The 27,562-nt window shown below is 33.4% G+C and overlaps 2 protein-coding genes across 2 annotated transcripts; one reads left to right on the forward strand and one right to left on the reverse strand.

Moving 5' to 3' along the window:
• Positions 1–1,684: 1,684 nt before the first annotated feature.
• On the forward strand, positions 1,685–18,673 carry LOC139502172 (sialin-like). The gene is made up of 10 exons (XM_071291553.1): positions 1,685–1,880; positions 2,354–2,587; positions 2,957–3,044; positions 3,870–3,965; positions 5,183–5,313; positions 6,515–6,664; positions 7,201–7,333; positions 12,614–12,764; positions 13,250–13,340; positions 18,184–18,673. The coding sequence occupies exons 1-10, from the start codon at positions 1,791–1,793 to the stop codon at positions 18,364–18,366; spliced, it is 1,347 nt and encodes a 448-aa protein (XP_071147654.1). The 5' UTR covers positions 1,685–1,790; the 3' UTR covers positions 18,367–18,673.
• Positions 18,674–25,078: 6,405 nt separating this feature from the next.
• Positions 25,079–25,513, reverse strand: LOC139500135 (profilin-like). Its single transcript, XM_071288873.1, has one exon. It carries the CDS (start codon positions 25,511–25,513, stop codon positions 25,079–25,081), a length of 435 nt encoding a protein of 144 aa, XP_071144974.1.
• Between the last annotated feature and the right edge of the window lie 2,049 nt (positions 25,514–27,562).

The raw sequence follows: 27,562 nt of genomic DNA on the forward strand, positions 1-27,562 counted from the left end.
TGCTCACCCCTACCAAAAAAAGTTTGAAGAGCCACCCCCCCCCCCCCCCTTTTTGAGTCACTCGCTAATTATAGCTACATTTACATGTACGATGCAACATTATTTTAAGTACTTGATTCACGTGCAGCTAAACACAATGAAATGAGAACGACATTTCAACGATTCTATGACAAAGTCAGAAAAATGTCAGACTTTTTTATTATACGACCGCAAAAACTGAAATTTTTTTGGTCGTATATTGGTATGACGTTGGCGTCGTCGTCGTCGTCCGAAGACATTTGGTTTTCGCACTTTAACTTTAGTACAAGTAAATAAAAATCTATGAAATTTTCACATAATGTTTATGACCACAAAAGGAAGGTTGAGATTGATTTTGGGAGTTTTGGTCCCAACAGTTTAGGAATTAGGGGCCAAAAAAAAGTCCCAAATAAACATTTTCTTGGTTTTTGCACAATAACTTTAGTATAAGTAAATTGAAATCTATGAAATTTTAACACAAGGTTTATGACCACAAAAGGAAGGTTGGGATTGATTTTGGGAGTTTTTGTCCTAACAGTTTAGGAAACAGGGGCCAAAAGGGTCCAAAATCAAACTTTCAACAAAAAATGAATATATGGGGTTCTTCAATATGCTGAATCTAACCATGTATTTAGACTTTTAATATTTGGGCCCGGTTATCAAATTGGTCTACATTGAGGTCTAAAAGGTTCTAAAATTGAACATTATTTGATTTCATCAAAAATTGAATTCTTGGGGTTCTATGATATGCTGAATCTAACCATGTACTTCGATTTTGGATATTGGACCATAATAGGTAAATGTCCAATTTAAAATTTTTAAGTTTTTAAGTTTAAGTTCTTAGACCACATTCATTACGTGTCAGAAACCTATGGTGTGTCAACTATTTAATCACAATCCAAATTCAGAGCTGTATCAAGCTTAAATGTTGTGTCCATACTTGCCCCAACTGTTCAGGGTTCGACCTCTGCGGTCGTATAAAGATGCGCCCTGCGAAGCATCTGGTTAAATTTAAGTCATCCATTGGAAAACTGTATGACCGATTAATCATATTAATTATTTGACATGTTTCTAACCGTCCGCGGCCATACGTTTACCAAATAAGTGGCAACTGTTGTATGAGTTGACAAGGATAAAGTCAGCCCGAATGCTTGACTGTTTTTTGGATAAGAGAAATAAGGGAATGCAAATAAGGGCATGACATATGCCGCGCTTCAGGTCTTCCTCATAGAGTTATTGCACAGTTTTGTTCACGGTAAGAGAATTTGGCTTTCTCCAAACACACGACATCAGGTTTAATAAGGGTTGTCAAATTGAACAGATTTGACTAACCGGCTATTCTGGAAATATTTCGAGCGATTAATCGGTTAACCGGTACTAACGTTTGTATCTTAAACGTCTTCATTACTTTACAAATGCATTTAAAAAAAATCCTTTCTCATTTACCATACAACACCTTTTGTTTATATAAAAAAAGGAAAATTATTCCCTAAAAAAACATTAATCCTAGCTGTTTAAAAAAACATTTCCAATGATTTTAAGGAACTCAACATGTAATTCCCTGTTATAAATTACTTTGCTGTTGTTTTTTTATAAACAATTGCAATGCTACTACTGTTAATGTTATAAAATATACCATGATGAAACTTTTGTTATTTGTAGAAAACGTCCCATGTTGTTGTTCTCAAAGATGGATATTAGCTTACACTGCATTTTTCGGTTTTTTACTTGTGTATGCTTTACGTGTCAACATAAGTGTGGGAATAGTGTGTATGGTCAGAATAAATGACACATCTGTGTCAAGTAGTCAGAATAATACAGATCTTACATGCATACTTGAAACAACGAAAAGGGAATATGATGTAAGTGCAGTTATTTCTATTACTTTTACTATATTACATCACTGTATGCTCTTATTTGCGATACACAAAAAAACTGCCGTCGTTTTGTCTTTGTCCATCGTATAGGATTTTGTATTTGATTTTTTGATCATTTAAATCATTTGGACAGATCAAACAACATAGGGTGTATTGTTCCAAAAACGTTGTTAAACGACTACTTACAAAATTGGCTGTAAACAGAAACACTGGGAAAAACATTAAGTCGAGTTCACTAGAGATTCAAAAAGAGTCTGAACTGAATGAAATATAAATTTGATTTTCTGTTTCCTTGTTTTATAATTGAGAAGGAATCACATGTATGTGCTGTAATGAAGCACACGATTGGATTAGATCGTTAAAAGAAGCGTACAATCATGTCAGTATTACTTTTATTGATTAAAGTTGAAATATATAAAATATTAACAGTTCATACACATTTGTCTTCATTTTTTCAGCGTGCAGAGTTTGACTGGGATAAAAACTTGCGATCTACAATATTAGCTTCGTTTTTCTACGGCTATATTGTAACTCAAATTCCAGCAGGATGGTTTTCAGACAAATTTGGCGGGAAACGTGTATTCGGTGTTTCTATGGCAATATCAGGACTAGCGACAGTTCTACTTCCTGTCTGCGCAAGAACGTCTGTAATACTTGTATATGTCATGAGAGTCATAGTAGGGCTCGGTACGGTATGTTTCATCTAGTATATTATGCAAAACTTGAATTTTCGTAGTTCATTTGAAACATGTTTTTGCAAAAAAAAACAAATGAGTTACAGCCCGCATTGTTTTATGATTGCATGAGTTTGCCTTGAATGATCTATTTTTACCGATACACCATCTTAAATATGATCATTTGTCATACTTAGTATGCTACGATGATAATACTTCATTATAAAAAAAAACCGTAAGTTTGAATTCATTTCGTCCTTAATTTTTATTTTGAAAAATTTGTAACTTTATTATCTCAGCTGTTTGTTTTCTTATTGTTAAGACACCAATGCGTGGTGATATAACGTTACATAGCCGTTAATCAATTGTTATTTCTTATTGATACAGGGTACCGTGTTTCCCGCTCTTCAGTCAATGTGGGGGCGATGGGCGCCACCTTTGGAGAGCAGTAAGCTAGTATCAGTAGGATACATGGGTATGTCTGGGTTTTTTTTTAAATGAACAGTACTGTCTTATCTGTAATACACAAACTTAATTCTTCACCCATGATGTATAGACATTTATTTTTGAAGTACAGCAACCAATATTAAAAGTTAGACGAAATGATTTCTTATAAGCCAGGTACGCATTTTAGCTTGCTTCAAGTTACTGCGCGTTTCCTTTTGTGAATACGCTATTATAATTTGTTAATTATAAATTTTATATCAAATGTACTGATTTTTGTAATCTATATACATGTATATAGGTTTTTAATTTGGAGTAGAGGTATGTACTTAAAATAGAATTTGGAATGGAAATGGGGAATGTGTCAAAGCGACATCAACCCGACCATAGAGCAGACAACAGCCGAAGGCCAACAATGGGTCTTCAATGTAGCGAGAAACTCCCGCACCTGGAGGCGTCCTTCAGATTGCCCCTTAACAAATATGTATACTAGTTCAGTTATAATGGACGTCATACGCAAGAAACTAAAATTAAAAATCATACAAGACTAACAAAGGCCATGTTCTTAAATAAATTTCTGATAACTTAATTCCTTGAAGGATATTAAAACAAAAGTGGAAGGTTGAGATCCTTAAAATACCAATCTAACTCAGCAATATTTTAGTGTACTGTTCAAATTTATAACAACATCAGAGATCTCGGGGTCTTACAAAAACACAGGCAGAGTATGTTGCGACCATAACAAACAAAAGACACAAAGTGCAGATATGAGAGGATTCACAGTCAATGGCAGCTAGTTTAAAGCCAAAAGCAAGTAATAAAAAAAATCAAAACTATGCATGTTTTTTTTTTTCAGGAACTATGTTTGGTACAACTATTACATTTGCTACATCTGGTGTCCTTTGCCAGTATGGATTCGATAATGGATGGGGTTCCATATTTTACCTGACAGGTAGGCTTGTACATGTAAACTTTTAACGTGACATGGAATACACATATTTTGCTGTTCCTATTTGTTACGGATAGTACATCTCAAACTGTTCATCTTTTTAGAATTATCTTTTCCTCTGTTTTATACTATAATCAAATGACCTTCTTTTTTTATACTCATGGCTTTAAGGGTACAACTAACCTTAATGTTTACTGTAAATTTGTTCATATCGATCATTATCATTTATTCAAAAAAGTTTCTTTCTTGTTATTTGTCAAAAACATAAATTATTTACACCAAATCTTATAGCCGCTAACTGCCCTATCAAATTATAATAATCAAGGGGGGAATTGAAAGAGACAACCAAAAGCTATAAGTCGAAAAACAACAGACAAATAACAACAACGGAACACTAAAAATGGTGAAGCAACAGACAAACAACAGTCGACAAACACTTTGCAGATCAAACATAACAAATACCAAGCAAAACTGAATGAATAAGAATAGCCTGTCTCTCCGGTGGTCAGTGGTCAGACCTTTTGTGGGGAGAAACGTGTCCGGAGTATTAAGGAGGTAGACCTAGGTTAAGGGAAATAACTCTTAAAATCATCAGTACATTTGTGTCAACCATTTTCAAAAATATATTCTAAGCCTCTAGGTTACATAGATTATTTTCAATCTGTTTCAGGAAAATGCTTAAAATACATTGATGAACTTGACTTTTACAAAATCTTAACTGATTTAAAGAGTTATCTCCCTGAACCAAGGTCTACCCCCTTAAATGGTTAGTGTTGTTACCATTGGAATGATACTACTGTTAGTTGTAATATCATAAGTCATACCTCCTGTGCGGATAAGAAATGTCATTTTCATCTAAGGGAATGCGATGCATGATAAATTCTGATAAAACGTAGAGGAAAATGAAATACTAAGAGTTTCTACTCCAAGCGTTGAAGGCCCAAGCCAAATTTAACACACAATTTTTGAAAAATGTTCTGATTTATTTTGTCTCTCATTTTTTTTCTTTTTTTTTCTATCACCATTGAATGATGCAGATGAAACATTCGTTCAGCATTATAAGTTATAAGCTTGGCACCCTTAAGTCACGAATGTTGTTTTTCAACTGATCCGTTGGTTGATAAATTCAAGAATTTGTTTTTTTCCAGGTTCATTGACTTTCCCCTTTAAATTTACATTCGAGTTGGTATTTTTGTTAATACTTATTTTTAATATTGCAGGCGGACTAACATTTATTTGGGTGATAGCTTGGTTTATTTTGACCGCTGATACTCCTGCAGAACATCCACGTATAACGGAAGCTGAGAAAAACTATATCGAGTCTTCCATTGAATATGATACACACATACGGGTAACAGCATTTTTATTTCAGTACAATCTAACCTTTATATTTGCATAATTATCTTTAATTGCTTGTATTATCGCTTTGATCTTATTGACCGATATACATTTTTTTTTATTTCATAAATACAGTTTATTTTCATATTGAACTTTTGGTACACATCCCTAGCTGAAACATTCTGGTTTTTTTTTTTATTACAGTTACACTTTGTTACGTATTAACATCAAATAACACTATATAATTACATTAGATGTATGTTTCAATATAAAACTTTATTCTGATTGGCTAACTGCACATCACGTGTTATTCCGTAAGCAGTTGCATTGCTCAATACAACTTTTCATTCATGATAACACGTGCTCCAACAATAAAGTGCACAGGTGAATTAAATAATAAAATATATAGAATTCGTGTTTTCATGATCATAGCTAAAAAATGTAATTATAAGTATTGAATGCTTCTTTTTGTAACTTTATAGGGTTGTAAAAGCGTTGACCGTGCGTACATTTTTAGAATGAAGCGCTTCCGCGCTTCATACAAAATATACTTCGGTAACGCTTTTACACCCCAATAAATTTACAAAAAGAAGCACTCAATTCTTAAAAAAATTTACTGCTTCCATGTCTTATTTCTTATTTTTTTTCGCCAAGAACACTCGCATCTCAAAACCTGAAAGCTACGAGTGTAAAGATATTTGAACACTTGTTATACGACAAAACATAAAATGAGTACCCAAATCTATATTCATAATTAAGTTAAGTGGACTGATTTTTTTTAACAATACTTGTACACATCTTTGCATAATATTACAAAAATAGGACGACAATATCAAAGTGTGCATCTTCAACTAATAATCGAGTGACAACACACTAAAAATGATAGAATAAACAACCGTCCACAAAACTCAACTACATGTATATAACAATTACAGAATTCGCCTTTATTAAGCTGCTTGTGGTAAAAAGTAAATTTTATCAATTATCTATACAGTACAATTAGCAGAATTTTGAAAGCAGATTTTTTTGTAAAGCTCTATAGAATATAGTTTACATAACATTGATTTATTTGCGCCTGCTTTACATTTTTTTTTTTGCATTTTTTTTTTATTATGATAGAGATCTACATTTTGAGTTACCGTTTGTGAAAAATAATGAATTCATATTCATATTTCATTTTGGTTTTATTGTATAATTTATCATTTCTTTTACAGTCTGGAAAGGCTCCATGGAAGGAAATAATTAAGTCACGTGCATTGTTTGCTTGTGTTGTTGCCCACATGTGTAACAATTGGCAGCTGTATACTCTCCTGACAAGCTTACCTACCTTCATGAAAGCAGTGCTAAAATTTGATATAAAAAGCGTAGGTTATGTTTTAAATTTTATTTCGTGCTTTCATCTCCCATATCCTTTAATTAGTGTCTGGATGAATTTTACAGAATAGAGAATAAATGGCGAAAGGTGCAGAATATATTTTTAACCCCTTAAATGGTTGTATCTTTTCACATTTTAACGAATTATATCTCCTTCATTATTTTTAAGTTTTATTTCTTCCTGGACTATTTTTATGAAAATTATAGCCATCAATTCCCGCAAAATAAAACCCAAAGCAGTCGTAATCGTTGCAAGCCATGTTGTGTTAAGAAGATTTGATAGCCGTCACACATAATTTATTTCATATAGTTAATAGTGGAAATATAAAAATTTAATGTCTGTGTATTTGTAGAACAGGGGCATTGTCTGCAGTGCCTTATAATTGTGTAATTTTAGAATGGGACATTGTCTGCAGTGCCTTATAATTGTGTATTTTTAGAATGAGACATTGTCTGCAGTGCCTTGTAATTGAGTATTTGTAGAACGGGACATTGTCTGCAGTGCCTTATAATTGTGTATTTGTAGAACGGTGCATTGTCTGCAGTGCCTTATATTTGCCAGGCATTTGGTGCATTTTTCGGAGGACAACTTGCTGATATGTTACGATCCAGAGGAATATTGTCTACAACTGCAGCTAGACGTTTGTTTGAACTTATAGGTAAGAAAGTCTTATTATTCAGTGGTTGTCATTTGTTTATGTGTTACATATTTTTTTTACGTTCATTATTTGTACCGTAAATTAGGCCGATAGTTTTCTCTTTGAATTGTTTTAGATTGTCATTTCGGGGGCTTTTATAGCTGACTATACAGTCAGGGCTTTGTTCATTGTTGAAGGCCGTGCGGTGACCTACAGTTGTTAATTGTTGTATCATTTTGATCTCTTGTGGAGAGTTGTCTCATTGGCAATCATACCACATCTTCTTTTTCATATTTATAACATTGATCTTATTGTGCGAGTTTCTTGAATCATAGAAATACAGTATGCTTAAAGCAAACGGCAAATGAAGCCAAACATACAACACAATGAGGAAAACCAAACCCATGAGGTCAATTTGTCTAAGGGAGTTGTAAGCAAAGTGCAAGTGCAAATTAAAAAGTCAATTGTTCTTGAACAATTGAATGGTCTTTCCTTTTTTCTTTTATTAATTGCCTTTTAGTTAAAAAATATATGGTTTCTAAGGACTTTTATGTTCATAAGTGGTTGCTTAGGGCAAAAATCATTCCTAAGGATAAATATATTAAAATAAGTTATTAAAAATGTCATATGTACTATTCATAGTATTTAAAGTTAAAAAAATAAGTGATTGCTAAGGACTTGTATGTCGTTGCTAGGGATAAAAATGTCATATTTATATTATTCATAGCCTTCTAAGTTCAAAAATATATGGTTGCTATGGTGTTTTATGTCGTTGCTAGGGACTTGACCTCTGACCTTGACCCAACTTTGTAGATCTTATTATGCTGATCATTTTTGCAATTCAAAGTTTCTTTCTATCTCTAACCACTTTTGAGTTATAAGCAAACAATCATCATTTCGGACCCTAAAAACAGTTTTGGTGCCCTAATTCTATAACAGTTGGTCCAATGATTTTCAACCCAACATAACAAATGTAGATCTCGACAAGACACATATTTCCTCCGTTACATTTTATCAGCCATTCTTTACGGTTATTTAGTAAATCCGATAACTAGCTAAGGTCAAAATCTAGGTCATGGCCTTGACCTTTGACCTTAGGTCAATTTTCATGTTCATGTAAATTGATGATCATTGGTGATAATCCTAGGTGGCTACAACTTACAGTTTTTGAGTTTTAGTGGCCAACCGACATTTATTAATTTTCAAAGGGGCATAACCCTACCAATGAGTCGTTGAATCTTTTCGATTCAAATGTAACGAAGCACCAGGGTCTGTTCCTGAACAAATTCCACCCTTTGTTTTTTTTTCTACCTATTATGGTTATGGGGTTAGAATGATAACAAGTTTTTTCTGTGTTAGGGGAGATAACCCCTATAAAGGAAATGTTACGGGGTCGTGCCCTCATCACAAGATAGCTTTTGGTCAACCGATACTAGATACCTAATATCATTTCAACATGTCACGTACTTTTTTTGGGAAATTACGTTAAAGTTTGGCGGAAAGAATAATAATAATAATAATAATTAAACTGTCAATTGTTCTTGAACAATTGAGAGGTCTTTCCTTTTGTAATGTAAAATACATGTTCAAATAGACGTAGAATGTATTGAAAAGCTTTAAAACACACTGAAAAACCTTTAAATAAGGTTAAAACACCAAATTCGCTATATGGGTCATGACCTTGACCTTTGACCTTTTGACCTTTGTCAAGGTCATTAGTCCCCAATGTCATTGTCGAAGACCCCATGGGTCTAGGACCTTTGGTTATATAGTAAAAGATGATTTTGTCTTTCCAGAAACCTAAAACAGGTGTTATGCCCCTTAAAAAAAGGTCCAATCTCTTCGGTCAAAATGTAACAAAGTTGTGCCGTAATGACCCCAACATTTTCCACTATTTAAAACTTCTGTAAGTATAATGGTTTCTGAGATTATCCCATAACAAGGTGTTAGGTCAAAGGTCAAGGTCAACATACAAATTTGACCTTGAGGTATTTTTCAAAGATACATAAATTGATGATGATTGGTGAAGATCCTAGGTGTCTACGACTTACGGTTTCTGAGTTTTGGTGGTCAACCGACACCGGTTAATTTTCATAGGGGCATAACCCTACCAATGAGTCGTTGAATCTTTTCGATCCAAATGTAACGAAGAACCAGGGTCTGGTCCTGAACAAATTTCACCCTTTGTTTTTTTTCTACCTATTACGGTTACGGTGTTGGAACGATAACAAGGTTTTTGGGTTTCGGAGGGATTACTCCGAACCGACAAAATATTTCGACTCACAGGGTGAGTTCCAAGTAGGTATTCATGACACCGATACAAAGTGTGAACATGAAAGCGACACGTCTTACGGTTACGGAGGCTAACTTGGCGGAACAAAAAGAATAATAATAATAATAATAATAATAATTAAAAACCAATTGTTCAGAGAACAATTGAAGGTCTTTCCATCAAAACAATGTATTTTGATATGAAAGTTGTGAAACTAAGTTTAAAATGTCATTTCAATCGTCAAATGATAGCTCCTAGTAAGCTGATTCCAAAAATATATTGTTTCCATACATTTTTTTTAAATAAGGGAGATAATTTGTTACTTCCGGTTTGAAAAATGTTACTTCCGATTATATTTGAATATTTACTTGACACTGATTCCAAAAATATCTGGTTCTATATACTTTTATATTAATAAAGTACAAAAAATAGCTACTTCCGGTTTACAAAAAGTCACTTCCGGTTGGTTTTTTTCAAGGTTATATGGTTTGAGACCTTTTTCTAAAAGTTGTATATCTTTATCATTTATACATATAGAATAAAAGCAAAGGTCAAAATCTAGAACGTCAAATTAAGCTATGACCTTGAGATCAATTTCAAGGTCATAAACCAAGGACCTCAAATCAAAAGACCATAGGTCTTAATTATATTTAGTTAATGAGTTATATCACCAAACGCGTATTTTTAAATACAAGAGGGGAGAAAACTCCCTTTTACATTCAACGTACGCTTGCAATCAAAATTTACATCTTACGACATGTCGCAACTAACAATTTAGTAAAAATAATTTGTTGATATCTTATACAGTCTTTGGATATAAGTGAAAATAAGCCAAATTCAAATATTAGAATATGACCTTGACCTTTGACCTTGACCTAATTTTCATTTTTTGGGACCAAGGACCTCAAATCAAAAGATCCTAGGTCTCTATCACTTATGATTTATAAGATAGAAATTCATATCACTTATATCAGATGCATAAGGGGAAATAACTCTCATATGGAGCGGTCATATCGCTTCGGTCAAAATAGGACAAATCATGCGAAGGATATAACGAGCAATTTTGTAAAATAAATTTGTCATAATCTTTTACGGTTGCGAAGGAGATGTGATAACAAGGAAAACAGTGTTTGGGGAGATAACTCCTACAAAGAAAAGTATTCGTTTACGCAGGGTAAATTTCAAAAGCGCATAAACTGTTCGATATCATATACAAAATATCTAAGCGACATATTGCGAAACAAATGTTTATCGCAAGAACAAAATTAGGCGGAAGAAAAAAAAAAAAATAATCAGAAGAAAAACAATAGGTCTTTCCACAGAAAAGTGGAAAGACCTAATAATAATTAAAAACCAATTGTTCAGAGAACAATTGAAGGTCTTTCCATCAAAACAATGTAATTTGATATGAAAAGTTGTGAAACTAAGTTTAAAATGTCATTTCAATCGTCAAATGATAGCTTCTAGTAAGCTGATTCCAAAAATATATTGTTTCCATACATTTTTTTTAAATAAAGGAGATAATTTGTTACTTCCGGTTTGAAAAATGTTACTTCCGATTATATTTGAATATTTACTTGACACTGATTCCAAAAATATCTGGTTCTATATACTTTTATATTAATAAAGTACAAAAAATAGCTACTTCCGGTTTACAAAAAGTCACTTCCGGTTGTTTTTTTCAAGGTTAAATGGTTTGATACCTTTTTCTAAAAGTTGTATATCTTTATCATGTATACATATAGAATAAAAGCAAAGGTCAAAATCTAGAACGTCAAATTAAGCTATGACCTTGAGATCAATTTCAAGGTCATAAACCAAGGACCTCAAATCAAAAGACCATAGGCCTTAATTATATTTAGTTAATGAGTTATATCACCAAACGCGTATTTTTAAATACAAGAGGGGAGAAAACTCCCTTTTACATTCAACGTACGCTTGCAATCAAAATTTACATCTTACGACATGTCGCAACTAACAATTTAGTAAAAATAATTTGTTGATATCTTATACAGTCTTTGGATATAAGTGAAAATAAGCCAAATTCAAATATTAGAATATGACCTTGACCTTTGACCTTGACCTAATTTTCATTTTTTGGGACCAAGGACCTCAAATCAAAAGATCCTAGGTCTCTATCACTTATGGTTTATAAGATAGAAGTTCATATCACTTATATCAGATGCATAAGGGGAAATAACTCTCATATGGAGCGGTCATATCACTTCGGTCAAAATAGGACAAATCATGCGAAGGATATAACGAGCAATTTTATAAAATAAATTTGTCATAATCTTTAACGTTTGCGAAGGAGATGCGATAACAAGGAAAACAGTGTTTGGGGAGATAACTCCTACAAAGAAAAGTGTTCGTTTACGCAGGGTAAATTTCAAAAGCGCATAAACTGTTCGATATCATATACAAAATATCTAAGCGACATATTGCGAAACAAATGTTTATCGCAAGAACAAAATTAGGCGGAAGAAAAAAAAAAATAATCAGAAGAAAAACAATAGGTCTTTCCACAGAAAAGTGGAAAGACCTAATAATAATCAGAAGAAATACAGTAAGGTCTTTCCCTTTTGTAAAAGGAAAGACCTTAATAATAATAATCAGAAGAAATACAGTAAGGTCTTTCCTTATAGAAAAAGGAAAGACCTTAATTATACACTGAAAATAAGATCCCAGAAATATTACAAGTTATATGTATCACATACCATGTATAGTATTGTACATGATATGGCAAATTCTTTATTAATCATTGCCATACACAAAGCTAAACGGGTGTAACCGGAAAGAATATATAAAGGGCTAAATAATAGATTGAACTCCAATAGTGCTCAGTATGATTCAATGTCTGACATCATTTTATTTCATCACAAAAAAGTGCATGTAGTGTGAAGGTTACCTACAATTAGATTGGTTCCCTTGCCTTTAGCTGTTTGACACTGACCGAGAGTAATGGTGACTCGGATAGACGTATTTTGCAAAGGAGAGAATCAATATAAAATAAACATTGTTTCTTTCAGCATTTTTTGGAACTGGTGGATGTCTCGTTATCACAGGATTTATAACTTGTGATGACAGACAGTATGCAGTTGTGTGTTTAGCATTAGCGGTTGGATTTTCAGGTCTTGTTAGAGCTGGACATATAGTGAATCATGTAGATTTTGCTCCCAAGTAAGTCTATACAATTGAATTAATTTGTCAAAAAAGATTGTGCAACACTCTTTCTTGCAACCCATGAATGTTGAATAAATAACCTATTATAGTTAGTAATTAAATAGAAATTTGTAATTAAAGTGCAATATATACACCGGTACTACTGTATAAACTATCAATACCCCCCCCCCCCCCCCCCCAAAAAAAAAAGATCCCGCCGATTAATATTTCGAAAACACTGCCTCGGTTATTTGATACAATTTTCAAACCATCATAAACATTTTGCCGTAGACTAATATAAATTATATATTGTCCATTATAAAAAAAAATCCATTGTGATTACGGGAATCATTTTCAGAACAAAAAACATACATAAGACGAAATGTACGACTTTCAACTAAATGATATCAAGAAACTCAGCTCATGTGTCTATAAGTCAGATGCAATCACATTCAATTCATTGCATTAAGAAAAAGTTTTACTCAAGTATTCATATTTTGCAGGTATGCTGGGATTATGTTCGGTATAACAAATACGTTTGCCACGATTCCTGGTATGATAGCGCCTATTGTTGCGGGTGCTCTTACACCGAATGTAAGTTATATATAAACTTAAGTTTACAGGTTTACAACGCTTTAAAATGTTTATCCTGCATATAACATGTTTTATTTTGTTATTGGACAGCTGTTGAGTTGATGTCTACCACATATTTATTTTTTATTCGTAAACGTGTACACCTGTCATTAATTACTTATAGTACAATGTAGTCCAAGATTACTCTGATGTCCAACGGCTGTTTTGCCAGACAAGCTGGGGTCGTGGGACGTCAAAGCTCGTCAAGATTTCTTGTCACTGTGAAAACTGTCTAAATAGGAGGAAACAAAGGGTGGCACGTAGATGCAACTTACATAAATGAAGAGATAAATGAAAAATGAACAAATTGATACCTGATTTATATAATTCCAAGGACGTCCGTTTGCACAAGAAGCGACGAAGCAGCGCATCTATTATGGACGGGCACACATCCATTTTTAGCTCACCTGGCCTAAAAGGCCATGTGAGCTTTTCTCATCACTTGGCGTCCGTCGTCGTCGACGTCGTCGTCGTCGTCGTCGTCGTCGTCGTCTGTCGTCGTTAACAATTTTTCAAACATCTTCTCCTCTGAAACTACTGAATGGATTTGGTTAAAACTTAACATGATTGTTCCTTAGTATATCCTGCACAAAATGTGCGCTTCAATTTTTGATACGTCAAAAAACATGGCCGCCGTTACTTAAAATAGAACATAGGGGTCAAATGCAGTTTTTGGCTTATATCTCAAAAACGAAAGCATTTAGAGCAAATCTGACATGGGGTAAAAATGTTCATTAGGTCAAGATCTATCAGCCCTGAAATTTTCAGATGAATCAAACAAACCATTGTTGGGTTGCTGCCACTTAATTGGTAATTTTAAGGAAATTTTGCAGTTTTTGGTCATTATCTTGAATATTATTATAGATAAAGATAAACTGTAAACAGCAAAAAAGATCAGCAAAGTAAGATCTACAAATAAGTTAATATGACCAAAATTGTCAATTGACCCCTTAAGGGGTTATTGTCCTTTAATGACAATTTTTCACAATTTGTTCATCATATTTGCTAACTTTAAAAAATCTTCTCCTCTGAAACTACTGAATGGATTTGGTTAAAACTTAGCATGATTGTTCCTTAGATTATCCTGCACAAAGTGTGTGCTTTGATTTTTGATCCGTCAAAAAACATGGCCGCCGTTACTTAAAATAGAACATAGGGGTCAAGGGCAGTTTTTGGCTTATATCTCAAAAACGAAAGCATTTAGAGCAAATCTGACATGGAGTAAAAATGTTCATTAGGTCAAGATCTATCAGCCCTGAAATTTTCAGATGAATCAAACAAACCATTGTTGGGTTGCTGCCACTTAATTGGTAATTTTAAGGAAATTTTGCAGTTTTTGGTCATTATCTTGAATATTATTATAGATAAAGATAAACTGTAAACAGCAAAAAAGATCAGCAAAGTAAGATCTACAAATAAGTTAATTTGACCAAAATTGTCAATTGACCCCTTAAGGGGTTATTGTCCTTTAATGACAATTTTTCACAATTTGTTCATCATATTTGCTAACTTTAAAAAATCTTCTCCTCTGAAACTACTGAATGGATTTGGTTAAAACTTAGCATGGTTGTTCCTTAGATTATCCTGCACAAAGTGTGTGCTTTGATTTTTGATCCGTCAAAAAACATGGCCGCCGTTACTTAAAATAGAACATAGGGGTCAAATGCAGTTTTTGGCTTATATCTCAAAAACGAAAGCATTAAGAGCAAATCTGACATGGAGTAAAAATGTTCATTAGGTCAATATCTATCAGCCCTGAAATTTTCAGATGAATCAAACATCCAATTGTTGGGTTGCTGCCACTTAATTGGTAATTTTAAGGAAATTTTGCAATTTTTTATTCATTATCTTGAATATTATTATAGATAAAGATAAACTGTAAACAGCAAATATGATCAGCAAAGTAAGATCTACAAATAAGTCAATTTGACCAAAATTGTCAATTGACCTCTTTAGGAGTTATTGCCCTTTAAAGACTTTTTTCACAATTTGTTCACCATGTTGACTTACTTTAAAAAATCTTCTCTTATGAAACTGCTGTATCAATTTCAGCAAAACTTATGCTAAATGAGTTTCAGAGTTTCAGAGTATCTAGTATAAATTTTATATTTCATTTCCTTGTATGTCAAGAAACATAGCTCCTATGGCTAAAATAGAACATAGGAGAAAATGATTTTTTTTTGCTTTTGAAGAAAATAGGACGATTCAAAGAACATTTAAATAAATTGAAAAGCCAAAATAATCATTGATGAGAGATTAAACCAAAAAAATTCAGGTGAGCGATTCAGGCTCTTGAGAGCCTCTTGTTTGATATGGTATGAACTCTGACGTCCCATAGCCCCAGCTTGTCCGGCAAAACAGCCGTTGGACGTCAGAGTAACCTCGGACTAAGTACAATGTTGTCTTCTGGTATCGTTTTTTTAGCTCATCTTCATGGAACGGTTAATTTAAGAGTCTTGTTTACCCACAGAAGCCAGCAGTTTGGTTAAGAAAAACAAAATATTTAAAATGTAAAAAAAAAAAAGCTGCACTTTTGTAACATTTTTTTATCGCCCACAATACAGTCAACAAGTAGGTTTGACTATTGGTAGAAAAACTGTCCGGCTGTTAGATCAAATTTTATTAAATTGATATCTGTTATTATGTATATGAATTCAGGAGTAATAGGCCAATGAGGTAATAATGACACGTTTAGAATTTCCCTTCTTATTTGAGGTGAATAGAAAATCCTAGTTTGTCATAATTTGAATTGTCGATTATACGTGTGGTTGTTTTGTTGGTGTGTTTCGTTTTTGTTAACTCTATATTCCGTCGGAAATGATTAACAGTATTTTACAATCCAAACAATTTAGGCCCGTTTTACTGAGATGATATAGGTTCCGTACTGGAAAGTTATTGTAAATCAATACACGAGACTGGATACATGAACGTTCACATACTTTATTTTTCCATCTAACATATATACAAGCACAGTTCATAAAGCATATTTACAAAACAGTAAGCATGGCAACATATATTAACCCGCCGCTGATCGTAGATCGAGAGCTGGGCGAACCGGTGCGTCACATGGTTCTATATATTTCTCTCCCTTTTTCGTTTAAAAATTCACCTTTATAAAACATGATCATAGAAACGTTTTTGACCAATCAAAACAGAAAAGGGTACTTATAAACAAATAATTTCTAAATAATGAAACATATCAAAAGCAGATTAAATTAAGACTTAGTGTTAATTGACATTCTTCACTCTATATACAGTTTAGGTGTTGACAAATAAATTACATTGTTGTCAAAAAGTATTCTCACGACATAATCTTAATCTTAATCCATAAATAGTTCATAGTAACGCTAAAACGACTAGTACATGTCTTTTATAAAATTATTGAAAAAAAGTTCAAAATCTTGTTTTCTGAATAAAATGCACTTCTAGCATAATAAAAATATTGAAACTGAATTACTCATAAGAAATATTGACTTTTGATACCAAACATGACTTAAAAAGAATCAAGTGCACAATTTCACAATTTCATGCATTTTTACAACATGACAACTCTTCCAACATCCCTCTAGCTTCGGACCCCGAAGCTGTATAAATTTTAACATCAATATCTATACATATATATGACATGAACCTCTCTAAATTTTCAGAAATGGTATAAATTACGTAAAATATTACGTCAACCATTTTGTGCATATGTTAGGATTGTTCACAATGGATATTGTACAGTGTTACCTGGTCAAGATCAAATAAAAGAGGATAACAAAATCAACACTTTGTATCCACAGTACATTACAATTGCTTATAACATAATATGTCATGTTTCATTATGTATATATATATATATGTTTTATTGAATGTTAATTTTCATATTTTTGTAGTATGTTTTTACGAAAATGAAAGGAAAGATAAATCATGTTAGAAAGACTGTTATATTTCAGTAAGGTACTATTTCGGGTTAAATAAAATCTATAAGTCGCGCGACATCGTCACAGTCTTTTACCCATACCATCTTAGTAGAACTTTAACTTTAACACCTTTCTTTCATTATTTAGCTTTGGGGTCCAAAGCAAAGGTAGCAAGGGAGAATTGTCATAGTGTGAATTTGTACATTTTGTAAATAAAGTTTTTAGATTATAATTTAGTAAATAACAATTTCAGCAAGAAATTGTTTCTCATAATTTAGCTTTGAAATTTTAATCTTTCTAAAATTTGATTAATGAAAATATTTTATTTCTTTTTTTTATTAATATTCAAAATTTTATATGTCATTTTAAATAGCTCAATTCTTGTTTGTAACTAAGTGTGAAAAGCTTTTGGTCAAGAAGAACAAAAGGGATTAGTAAATCAATTTATCTCCTTCATTTTTTGTAAGACCTGATAATAAGGAAACAGACAATTAAGGCCCATTGTGTTACATAACCATAAGCTCAGGCCATACCTTTAGGGGATAGAGAGTTTAAATTATTTACTGACGCGATAAAAATATACTTTGTCTTGGAAACTATTTAGATTCTTTTATTTTATTGGTCAAAGGTTCTTAATTCTTAATCTGGTATAAAAAGCAATGCGTCCCTGGATGCCGCACTGATTTTATGTGCGCATCCAGAATAAAGTATTTGAACTTATAAAAGTTTTACTTATACATTTCAGCCAGCAACCAAAGACATAAAGTCGTTTCTGTTGTTCGGTTTAAGAATAAGTAAGAAAGATCTACAAGTACCCCCGTACTGTACAAAACACCAAAAGTTACAGTACAAAAATAATCCCTGAAACATTTGCTATTAACCGTATTTTTGTTTTCCAGAATACTCAAGAAGAATGGAGAAATGTATTTTACGTGTGTGCAGGTTTTACAGTATTTGGTGCCATAATATTCGCTACCTTCGTCAGTGGAGAAGTGCAAGACTGGGCAAGAGATCACGATGACCCACCAAAAGAAGAACAAATGCGCAGGGCTTCTTCATTTATTGTGCCAGTACCAAGCTGAAGTTGTGGTGAAAAGGCATTTTTTTTTCCTGAACGCCGATTACATCGGTGTGAATGGAACATTCTTGTTGTAACTATTTTGGTTGAAAATGTAACTAACGGAATTGAAATGAAATAAGGGAAATGGTTATAGTGAACTCGTAGCAAGGCGTCGTGGTTTATTATACTTTATATTTTATAAATATTATCAAATTACTAAGTATTCACTAAAAAACCTGATTTAGGATTTCTCATATACTATCCTGTTTGCATGTGTGCAGTTTAAAGGTTAAAAGCATTTTTCATTATTAATAAATATTTAAAACCATTTCAAATTTTGGTTTTAAATGCTCGTGGAGTGCAAAACGCTTGACATACTGATGCATTATGAATATGATCTAAACGATATGAAGCGTAGGGCACAACTAGTACGAGAGACACATATGTACTTCAGCAGGAAATATAAAAAGAGTTTGGTAAAGTTTTGAAAATGTGACTAAAGATTTCCCTCAGTGAGCTTACCCTCTAATTAACCACATTTGAGTGCAATGCACTGTGGGTTGTGGACAAGGAACTTTCAATACAGCGTCTTATCTAACCGACTTGCTGTCAAAGATTATTTAAATTTCGGTAATAAATCTGTCAAGTTTTCCCTTGTGGTATTTCTAAAGAGCAAGAATTAAGATTCCAAACAAAACATAATTACGAATGTGATGTAGTAGGTTCACATATGCTCTTCTCTTTATTACAGAAAATCTGCTGATAAAAGATCTATCATGAAGGTCATCTATATACATGATAGCCCTATGACATTACGAAGGCCAGCGTCTCACTAATGGCCTTAGAACTTTCGAAAAAATAACATGCCTTACGGTGGATAAACCGAAAGGAAGTGCACGCAAAACATAATGGTTTACTCATTTAGGGGATTTACATGCAAATCCCACTTATTCTTTCGTGATTTTTACATATTTCAATATTGCGATTCCATGATTTGATGGATTTCAATTTCTCTGATAGAGAGTTGCTGCTCACAAGGAAGATATTAAACAAACAGTTCCAATTGGTGAAGTTGAAAAAATCCCTTCGAAATATTTTACGGACGCCATCACGAGTTGGTTGACTGTTAGGGAATATCTTTTTCCCAGATGACGACGGATATGTTCCAATTGTGGTTTATACCATAATATCGTTCTCTTTTCCCTGTATGTCGTCTACCAGATGAGACTTATCAACGGGTTTGTTCTTCTATGAGCAACAAAACAGATGCTATATGTGGGTAAGAGTCTGCTTATACTTCCGGATCACATGAGTTAACCCCCCCCCCCCCCCCCCCACACTCCCGGTTTTTGGAAGGTTTGTGTTATTCAGTTGTGTTGTGTTTTGTATACGGTTGTTTGTCTTTTGGTCTGCCATGTCGTTTCCATGACTTAGTACATGCATTTCCTTATGTAGAACATTGTGGATTAAACCCGGTTGTATAGCTAGCTAAACCTTCAGGATATTACCATAAATTGAATCAACAGTAAATGTTATGAAGGACAAAGCGCTCTTACACTCCTGTGAGGACAGTGATAAGACATCCGCGGGAGAAAAAACAGAATCTGTATTTGCTTTTTAGGTCTGGCTGTGAAATCATCACATGACTAATGTTAAGCTAGAGATTGCCGAACGTCATCCTCATTTTTAACATTGTTTCAAAATAAACCTGTTAAACTGGTCAGGTGTGAAATTAACTCGATAAATGGAACACAGGGAAACCTTTTTGTATTCGAAATGATCTAACTACTTATAAAACACGCAATCAAAATACATACGATCAAAAGCTTCAAAATGAAATAATTATACATCACAGAGATAAACAGGAATAACAACTTTAAATAGTAACCCGAATTTAACTCGATCGGACAAAAACGCATTAACGCTGTTTAAATGAGATTAATCGTCATTTGATAAATTTATCGCTTAGAATCTGTCTGGACGAAAAATGTATTATAAATGACGGTTCATGTTTTAATCAACTTTGGCTGAGGAGTTTTGTTAGAATTATCATTGTGTATCTGCTGTATTGTCCCCTTCTCTTCATGAATTCTTATTGGAAAATAGTTCACACGAACAAAAAGGATGAATGATTCAAATGAAATAGTATTCGTTTCAATATTTTAATGCAAAATAGTGTTATCCGTACTACTGTAACAGGTTTTGCTTATATACCATTGAGTTCTATGGCAGGTCTTGAGGATTATACATTAATGAGCTTCACATAAGTACATACATAAATAACAATTTAACTAAAAAAAAACATCTAATGATCATTTTTAGCTCACCTGGCCCGAAGGGCCAAGTGAGCTTTTCTCATCACTTGGCGTCCGGCGTCCGTCGTCCGGCGTCGTCCGTCGTCCGTCGTCGTTAACTTTTACAAAAATCTTCTCCTCTGAAACTACTGGGCCAAATTTAACCAAACTTGGCCACAATCATCATTGGGGTATCTAGTTTAAAAAATGTGTTTGGTTACCCGGCCAACCAACCAAGATGGCCGCCATGGCTAAAAATAGAACATAGGGGTAAAATGCAGTTTTTGGCTTATAACTCTGAAACCGAACCATTTAGAGCAAATCTGACATGGGGGTTAAATTGTTTATTAAGTCAAGATCTATCTGCCCTGAAATTTTCAGACGAATCGGACAACCGGTTGTTGGGTTGCTGCCCCTGAATTGGCAATTTTAAGGAAATTTTGCCGTTATATGGTTATTATCTTGAATATTATTATAGATAGAGATAAACTGTAAACAGCAATAATGTTCAGCAAAGTAAAATCTACAAATAAGTCAACATGACCGAAATGGTCAGTTGACCCATATAGGAGTTATTGCCCTTTATAGTCAATTTTTAACCATTTTTCGTAAATCTTAGTAATCTTTTACAAAAATCTTCTCCTCTGAAACTACTAGGCCAAATTTATCCAAACTTGGCCACAATTATCTTTGGGGTATCTAGTTTAAAAAATGTGTCCGGTGACCCGGCCAACCAACCAAGATGGCCGCCAAGGCTAAAAATAGAACATAGGGGTAAAATGCAGTTTTTGGCTTATAGCTTAAAAACCAAAGCATTTAGAGCAAATCTGACAATTGGTAAAATTGTTTATCAGGTCAAGATCTATTTACCCTGAAATTTTCAGATGAATCTGACAACCTGTTGTTGGGTTGCTGCCCCTGAATTGGTAATTTTAAGGAAATTTTACTGTTTTTGGTTATTATCTTGAAAATTATTATAGATAGAAATAAACTGTAAACAGCAATAATGTTCAGCAAAGTAAGATTTACAAATAAGTCAACATGACCGAAATGGTCAGTTGACCAATATAGGAGTTATTGCCCTTTATAGTCAATTTTTAACCATTTTTCGTAAATCTTAGTAATCTTTTACAAAAATCTTCTCCTCTGAAACTACTGGGCCAAATTAATCCAAACTTATCCACAATCATCTTTTGGTTATCTAGTTTAAAAAATGTGTCTGATGACCCGGCCATCCAACCAAGATGGCCGCCATGGCTAAAAATAGAACATAGGGGGAAAATGCAGTTTTTGGCTTATAACTCAAAAACCAAAGCCTTTAGAGCAAATCTGACACGGGGGTCAAATTGTTTATCAGGTCAAGATCTATCTGCCCTGAAATTTTCAGATAAATCGGACAACCCGTTGTTGGGTTGCTGCCCCTGAATTGGTAATTTTAAGGAAATTTTACTGTTTTTGGTTATTATCTTGAAAATTATTATAGATAGAAATAAACAGCAATAATGTTCAGCAAAGTAAGATTTACAAATAAGTCAACATGACCGAAATGGTCAGTTGACCCATATAGGAGTTATTGGCCTTTATAGTCAATTTTTAACCATTTTTCGTAAATCTTAGTAATCTTTTACAAAAATCTTCTCCTCTGAAACTACTAGGCCAAATTTATCCAAACTTGGCCACAATTATCTTTGGGGTATCTAGTTTAAAAAATGTGTCCGGTGACCCGGCCAACCAACCAAGATGGCCGCCACGGCTAAAAATAGAACATAGGGGTAAAATGCAGTTTTTGGCTTATAGCTTAAAAACCAAAGCATTTAGAGCAAATCTGACAATTGGTAAAATTGTTTATCAGGTCAAGATCTATTTACCCTGAAATTTTCAGATGAATCTGACAACCTGTTGTTGGGTTGCTGCCCCTGAATTGGTAATTTTAAGGAAATTTTACTGTTTTTGGTTATTATCTTGAAAATTATTATAGATAGAAATAAACTGTAAACAGCAATAATGTTCAGCAAAGTAAGATTTACAAATAAGTCAACATGACCGAAATGGTCAGTTGACCAATATAGGAGTTATTGCCCTTTATAGTCAATTTTTAACCATTTTTCGTAAATCTTAGTAATCTTTTACAAAAATCTTCTCCTCTGAAACTACTGGGCCAAATTAATCCAAACTTATCCACAATCATCTTTTGGTTATCTAGTTTAAAAAATGTGTCTGATGACCCGGCCATCCAACCAAGATGGCCGCCATGGCTAAAAATAGAACATAGGGGAAAAATGCAGTTTTTGGCTTATAACTCAAAAACCAAAGCCTTTAGAGCAAATCTGACACGGGGGTCAAATTGTTTATCAGGTCAAGATCTATCTGCCCTGAAATTTTCAGATAAATCGGACAACCCGTTGTTGGGTTGCTGCCCCTGAATTGGTAATTTTAAGGAAATTTTACTGTTTTTGGTTATTATCTTGAAAATTATTATAGATAGAAATAAACAGCAATAATGTTCAGCAAAGTAAGATTTACAAATAAGTCAACATGACCGAAATGGTCAGTTGACCCATATAGGAGTTATTGCCCTTTATAGTCAATTTTTAACCATTTTTCGTAAATCTTAGTAATCTTTTACAAAAATCTTCTCCTCTGAAACTACTAGGCCAAATTTATCCAAACTTGGCCACAAATATCTTTGGGGTATCTAGTTTAAAAAATGTGTCCGGTGACCCGGCCAACCAACCAAGATGGCCGCCACGGCTAAAAATAGAACATAGGGGTAAAATGCAGTTTTTGGCTTATAACTTAAAAACCAAAGCATTTAGAGCAAATCTGACAATTGGTAAAATTGTTTATCAGGTCAAGATCTATTTACCCTGAAATTTTCAGATGAATCTGACAACCTGTTGTTGGGTTGCTGCCCCTGAATTGGTAATTTTAAGGAAATTTTACTGTTTTTGGTTATTATCTTGAAAATTATTATAGATAGAAATAAACTGTAAACAGCAATAATGTTCAGCAAAGTAAGATTTACAAATAAGTCAACATGACCGAAATGGTCAGTTGACCAATATAGGAGTTATTGCCCTTTATAGTCAATTTTTAACCATTTTTCGTAAATCTTAGTAATCTTTTACAAAAATCTTCTCCTCTGAAACTACTGGGCCAAATTAATCCAAACTTATCCACAATCATCTTTTGGTTATCTAGTTTAAAAAATGTGTCTGATGACCCGGCCATCCAACCAAGATGGCCGCCATGGCTAAAAATAGAACATAGGGGAAAAATGCAGTTTTTGGCTTATAACTCAAAAACCAAAGCCTTTAGAGCAAATCTGACACGGGGGTCAAATTGTTTATCAGGTCAAGATCTATCTGCCCTGAAATTTTCAGATAAATCGGACAACCCGTTGTTGGGTTGCTGCCCCTGAATTGGTAATTTTAAGGAAATTTTACTGTTTTTGGTTATTATCTTGAAAATTATTATAGATAGAAATAAACTGTAAACAGCAATAATGTTCAGCAAAGTAAGATTTACAAATAAGTCAACATGACCGAAATGGTCAGTTGACCCATATAGGAGTTATTGCCCTTTATAGTCAATTTTTAACCATTTTTCGTAAATCTTAGTAATCTTTTACAAAAATCTTCTCCTCTGAAACTGATGGGCCAAATTAATCCAAACTTATCCACAATCATCTTTGGGGTATCTAGTTTAAAAAATGTGTCCGATGACCTGGCCATCCAACCAAGATGGCCGCCATGGCTAAAAATAGAACATAGGGGTAAAATGCAGTTTTTGGCTTATAACTCAAAAACCAAAGCGTTTAGAGCAAATCTGACAGGGGTTAAATTGTTTATCAGGTCAAGATCTATCTGCCCCGAAATTTTCAAATGAATCGGACAACCCGTTGTTGGGTTGCTGCCCCTGAATTGGTAATTTTAAGGAAATTTTACTGTTTTTGGTTATTGTCTTGAATATTATTATAGATAGAGATAAACTGTAAACAGCAATAATGTTCAGCAAAGTAAGATTTACAAATAAGTCAACATGACCGAAATGGTCAATTGACCCCCTAAGGAGTTATTGTCCTTTATAGTCAATTTTCAACAATTTTTATAAAATTGTAAATTTTTACTAAAATTTTCCACTGAAACTACTGGGCCAAGTTCATTATAGATAGAGATAATTGTAAGCTGCAAGGATGTTCAGTAAAGTAAGATGTACAAACACATCACCATCACCAAAATACAATTTTGTCATAAATCCATCTGCTTCCTTTGTTTAATAGTCACATAGACCAAGGTGAGCGACACAGGCTCTTTAGAGCCTCTGGTTTATTTCTGCAATCTACATTCTATTATGATTCTTTGAAGAAAGCGTTTTTACTAGAACATATTTACGAAGTGTATTCATAACTATATTTTTAAAAGAAATGCTGTCAATTAACTACATGTTAACCGACTCCAGATGCTTTGAAATATTATGTACAGCTCTATTTGGAATTCCTAGTATGTAAGTACCGTTTTCCGGTATATAAGTATAAGCAATGACAACAGCCGTCTTCGAACTATGCAATGTCAATTTACCAGTTCCTCTTTTAATAGCGCACACAGTTTTCTCTTCTTCTTTGATGAAGATATATTTACAACCTTCAACAACGACACCACTTTCAATAAATTCTGGAAAGGCGTTTTCTTTGAAGCATTTTGCAATATTTGTTGCTTCATCCTCACTTAAATTTAGCGCATTTGCATGATTACCAGTTGTCCATTGTTTTCCTCCGTCTATACCTAAAATACATCCTTTGTGAATGTGGCTGTATCCATTTTTATCTATTGACTGAGCTATCAAGTTATCAATATATTCATCCCAAGACGGCATTGTACTCACTGTTAATTGACCTTTAATATAAAACAAAGTTATTCTATCCTTAGAAGCATAAAACACTGAAAATTATCAGGCAGTATAACAAATTAAAAGACAGAGTATGGTGTATAATCCAAATAATTGTTTACATATTATGTAACAAGACTCCTTGCTCGCATTTGTTACCACTATTGCAAAGGAACAGCGTTTAAACTATATTCTTTCTCTAGGTATTAACGTGCACTCGAATCATAAGGTGGGTTGCCTGCTAATTATGTCCAGTGGCAACTAGTGCAAGCATATTTAGAACGATGGAAACATGCGGCAATCAGAAGGTCTTCTAAAGTAACTTTAGATGTAAAGCAAATCAAACGTTCGCACATCAGGCACAACACCCTCTGATCATGATAACCTAAAAAGAATTTGGCTATTATTTTTAGAGTCCCTTGGGTCATATAGGTCCAATCGTTCCTCTGTATTTATACATCCTTGGCTTTCAAATGTTTTGGTTTTTGCCGTTTCTGATCGAGTAGAGCGCAACGTATGCACGACATTTATAACGCGTTATTTTTATTGTACATGTATCTATCATATTTATTACAGAGAACAAACACACTAGTGAATCCAAAATTTCTTGCTTTCGCATTTGCGCATAAATTCGTCCTGTTGAGTTTTTTTCTGTTTATATTTTCACAAACATAAGGAAGAATGCGGATTTCCGCAATTTTCTATCTGACTGCCTATAAATGGAGCATACTATTTTCTGCAATTATGTACATCTGCATGCAGAAAAGTATAATAACGGCACATTGCATTAAAACAAACGAAAAAAGTGCATCACTCTTCCATCTAAAACATTCTGATCATTTACAGATACTGGGCGTGGAGTAGGTGGGAAATAGGAAGGTGCTTTGAATTTTTAAAATAATTTTTGTATGTACTTCATTGGAAATCGCATTTCGAATCTCCAGCCTGTGTGGTTTGTTAGGATTGCATTATGCTGGGTTACAAATCGTATGAATTTTATGAACTTACAAAATTGTCAAATTTGATTACGGTAAAACTCACCTGATCAATAATGAAGATTTTGATAATACAAATTAAAAACACGCCGACGTATCTATCTTTTCTGATAAGAAATAACTTGAATTAAAAAGATGATACTTTATTAAGATAAAAATTTATCTGAAACAGTGAAGACCAAGTTTGTTTACATATATAATTACGTCATACATAAGTTGCTTTGTAGCGTGACCAACAACGGAACCGATTCCGTATTTCAGCTTCCTTTTCTTCAAAAACTATACAATCGATTTAGTACAATTATAGTTTGTTTTATTTTTCTAGGCCTTATTTGCATAGTGTTGCGCAATCCTTCGAATAAACGAATTATTACTAGGTAGTGTTGAACGACCTGGATACCTATGATCGGTAAATAAACTTATTTTGATATAATATGAATTTAACGCCGTAAGAATATATTTGAATATTGTGTATTCGGTTATGTTTTGATTGTGTTTCTGATAAATCAAAATATAATTGGATATGCATTGCTAACATTTATGAAATGTATTGGTTCTAGGTTCTGTGGATAAGGTCATGCTTTTCTCAAACTGTTTAACAGAGGTCTTAAAAGCCATTATTTGACAAACACAAACAATAGTCTACAAATCAGTAGACAAATACTAGTATGTAAGAAAAAAGTAAAATCACAAAAATACTGAACTCCGAGGAAAATTCAAAACGGAATGTTCCTAATCAAATGGCAAAATGAAATGATAAAACACATCAAACGAATGGACAACAACTGTCATATTAGAACCGATCAACTTGAACCATAAAAATCGCTTTTTTGAATGGTAGCATATTCTTCTCCACTGATTAAATCCATCGATTTTGTTTGTATTGAGAAAATGTTCGGGATTAAAGCTAAGATGATTGGAACTGATCCATGCTCATATGCTACAGATATTGTAAGTTATATGCTTCGCTACTGACCCCGTACGGATCCATAGAGGGTTGGTAAAATTCATAGGGGGTGAGGCCGGAGTCCGAATCCCCTAT

Source organism: Mytilus edulis, chromosome 13, assembly GCF_963676685.1.
Source record: "Mytilus edulis chromosome 13, xbMytEdul2.2, whole genome shotgun sequence".
Classification (NCBI taxonomy): Eukaryota; Metazoa; Mollusca; class Bivalvia; order Mytilida; family Mytilidae; genus Mytilus; species Mytilus edulis.

Bases quoted from the DNA above. Each gene is read 5' to 3' on its own strand.
- LOC139500135 (XM_071288873.1), bottom strand. From the start codon at position 25,513: ATGCCGTCTTGGGATGAATATATTGATAACTTGATAGCTCAGTCAATA.
- LOC139502172 (XM_071291553.1), top strand. From the start codon at position 1,791: ATGGTCAGAATAAATGACACATCTGTGTCAAGTAGTCAGAATAATACA. The intron at 2,588-2,956 runs GTATGTTTCATC...TTATTGATACAG, and splicing joins TCATAGTAGGGCTCGGTACG to GGTACCGTGTTTCCCGCTCT. The intron at 12,765-13,249 runs GTAAGTCTATAC...CATATTTTGCAG, and splicing joins CATGTAGATTTTGCTCCCAA to GTATGCTGGGATTATGTTCG.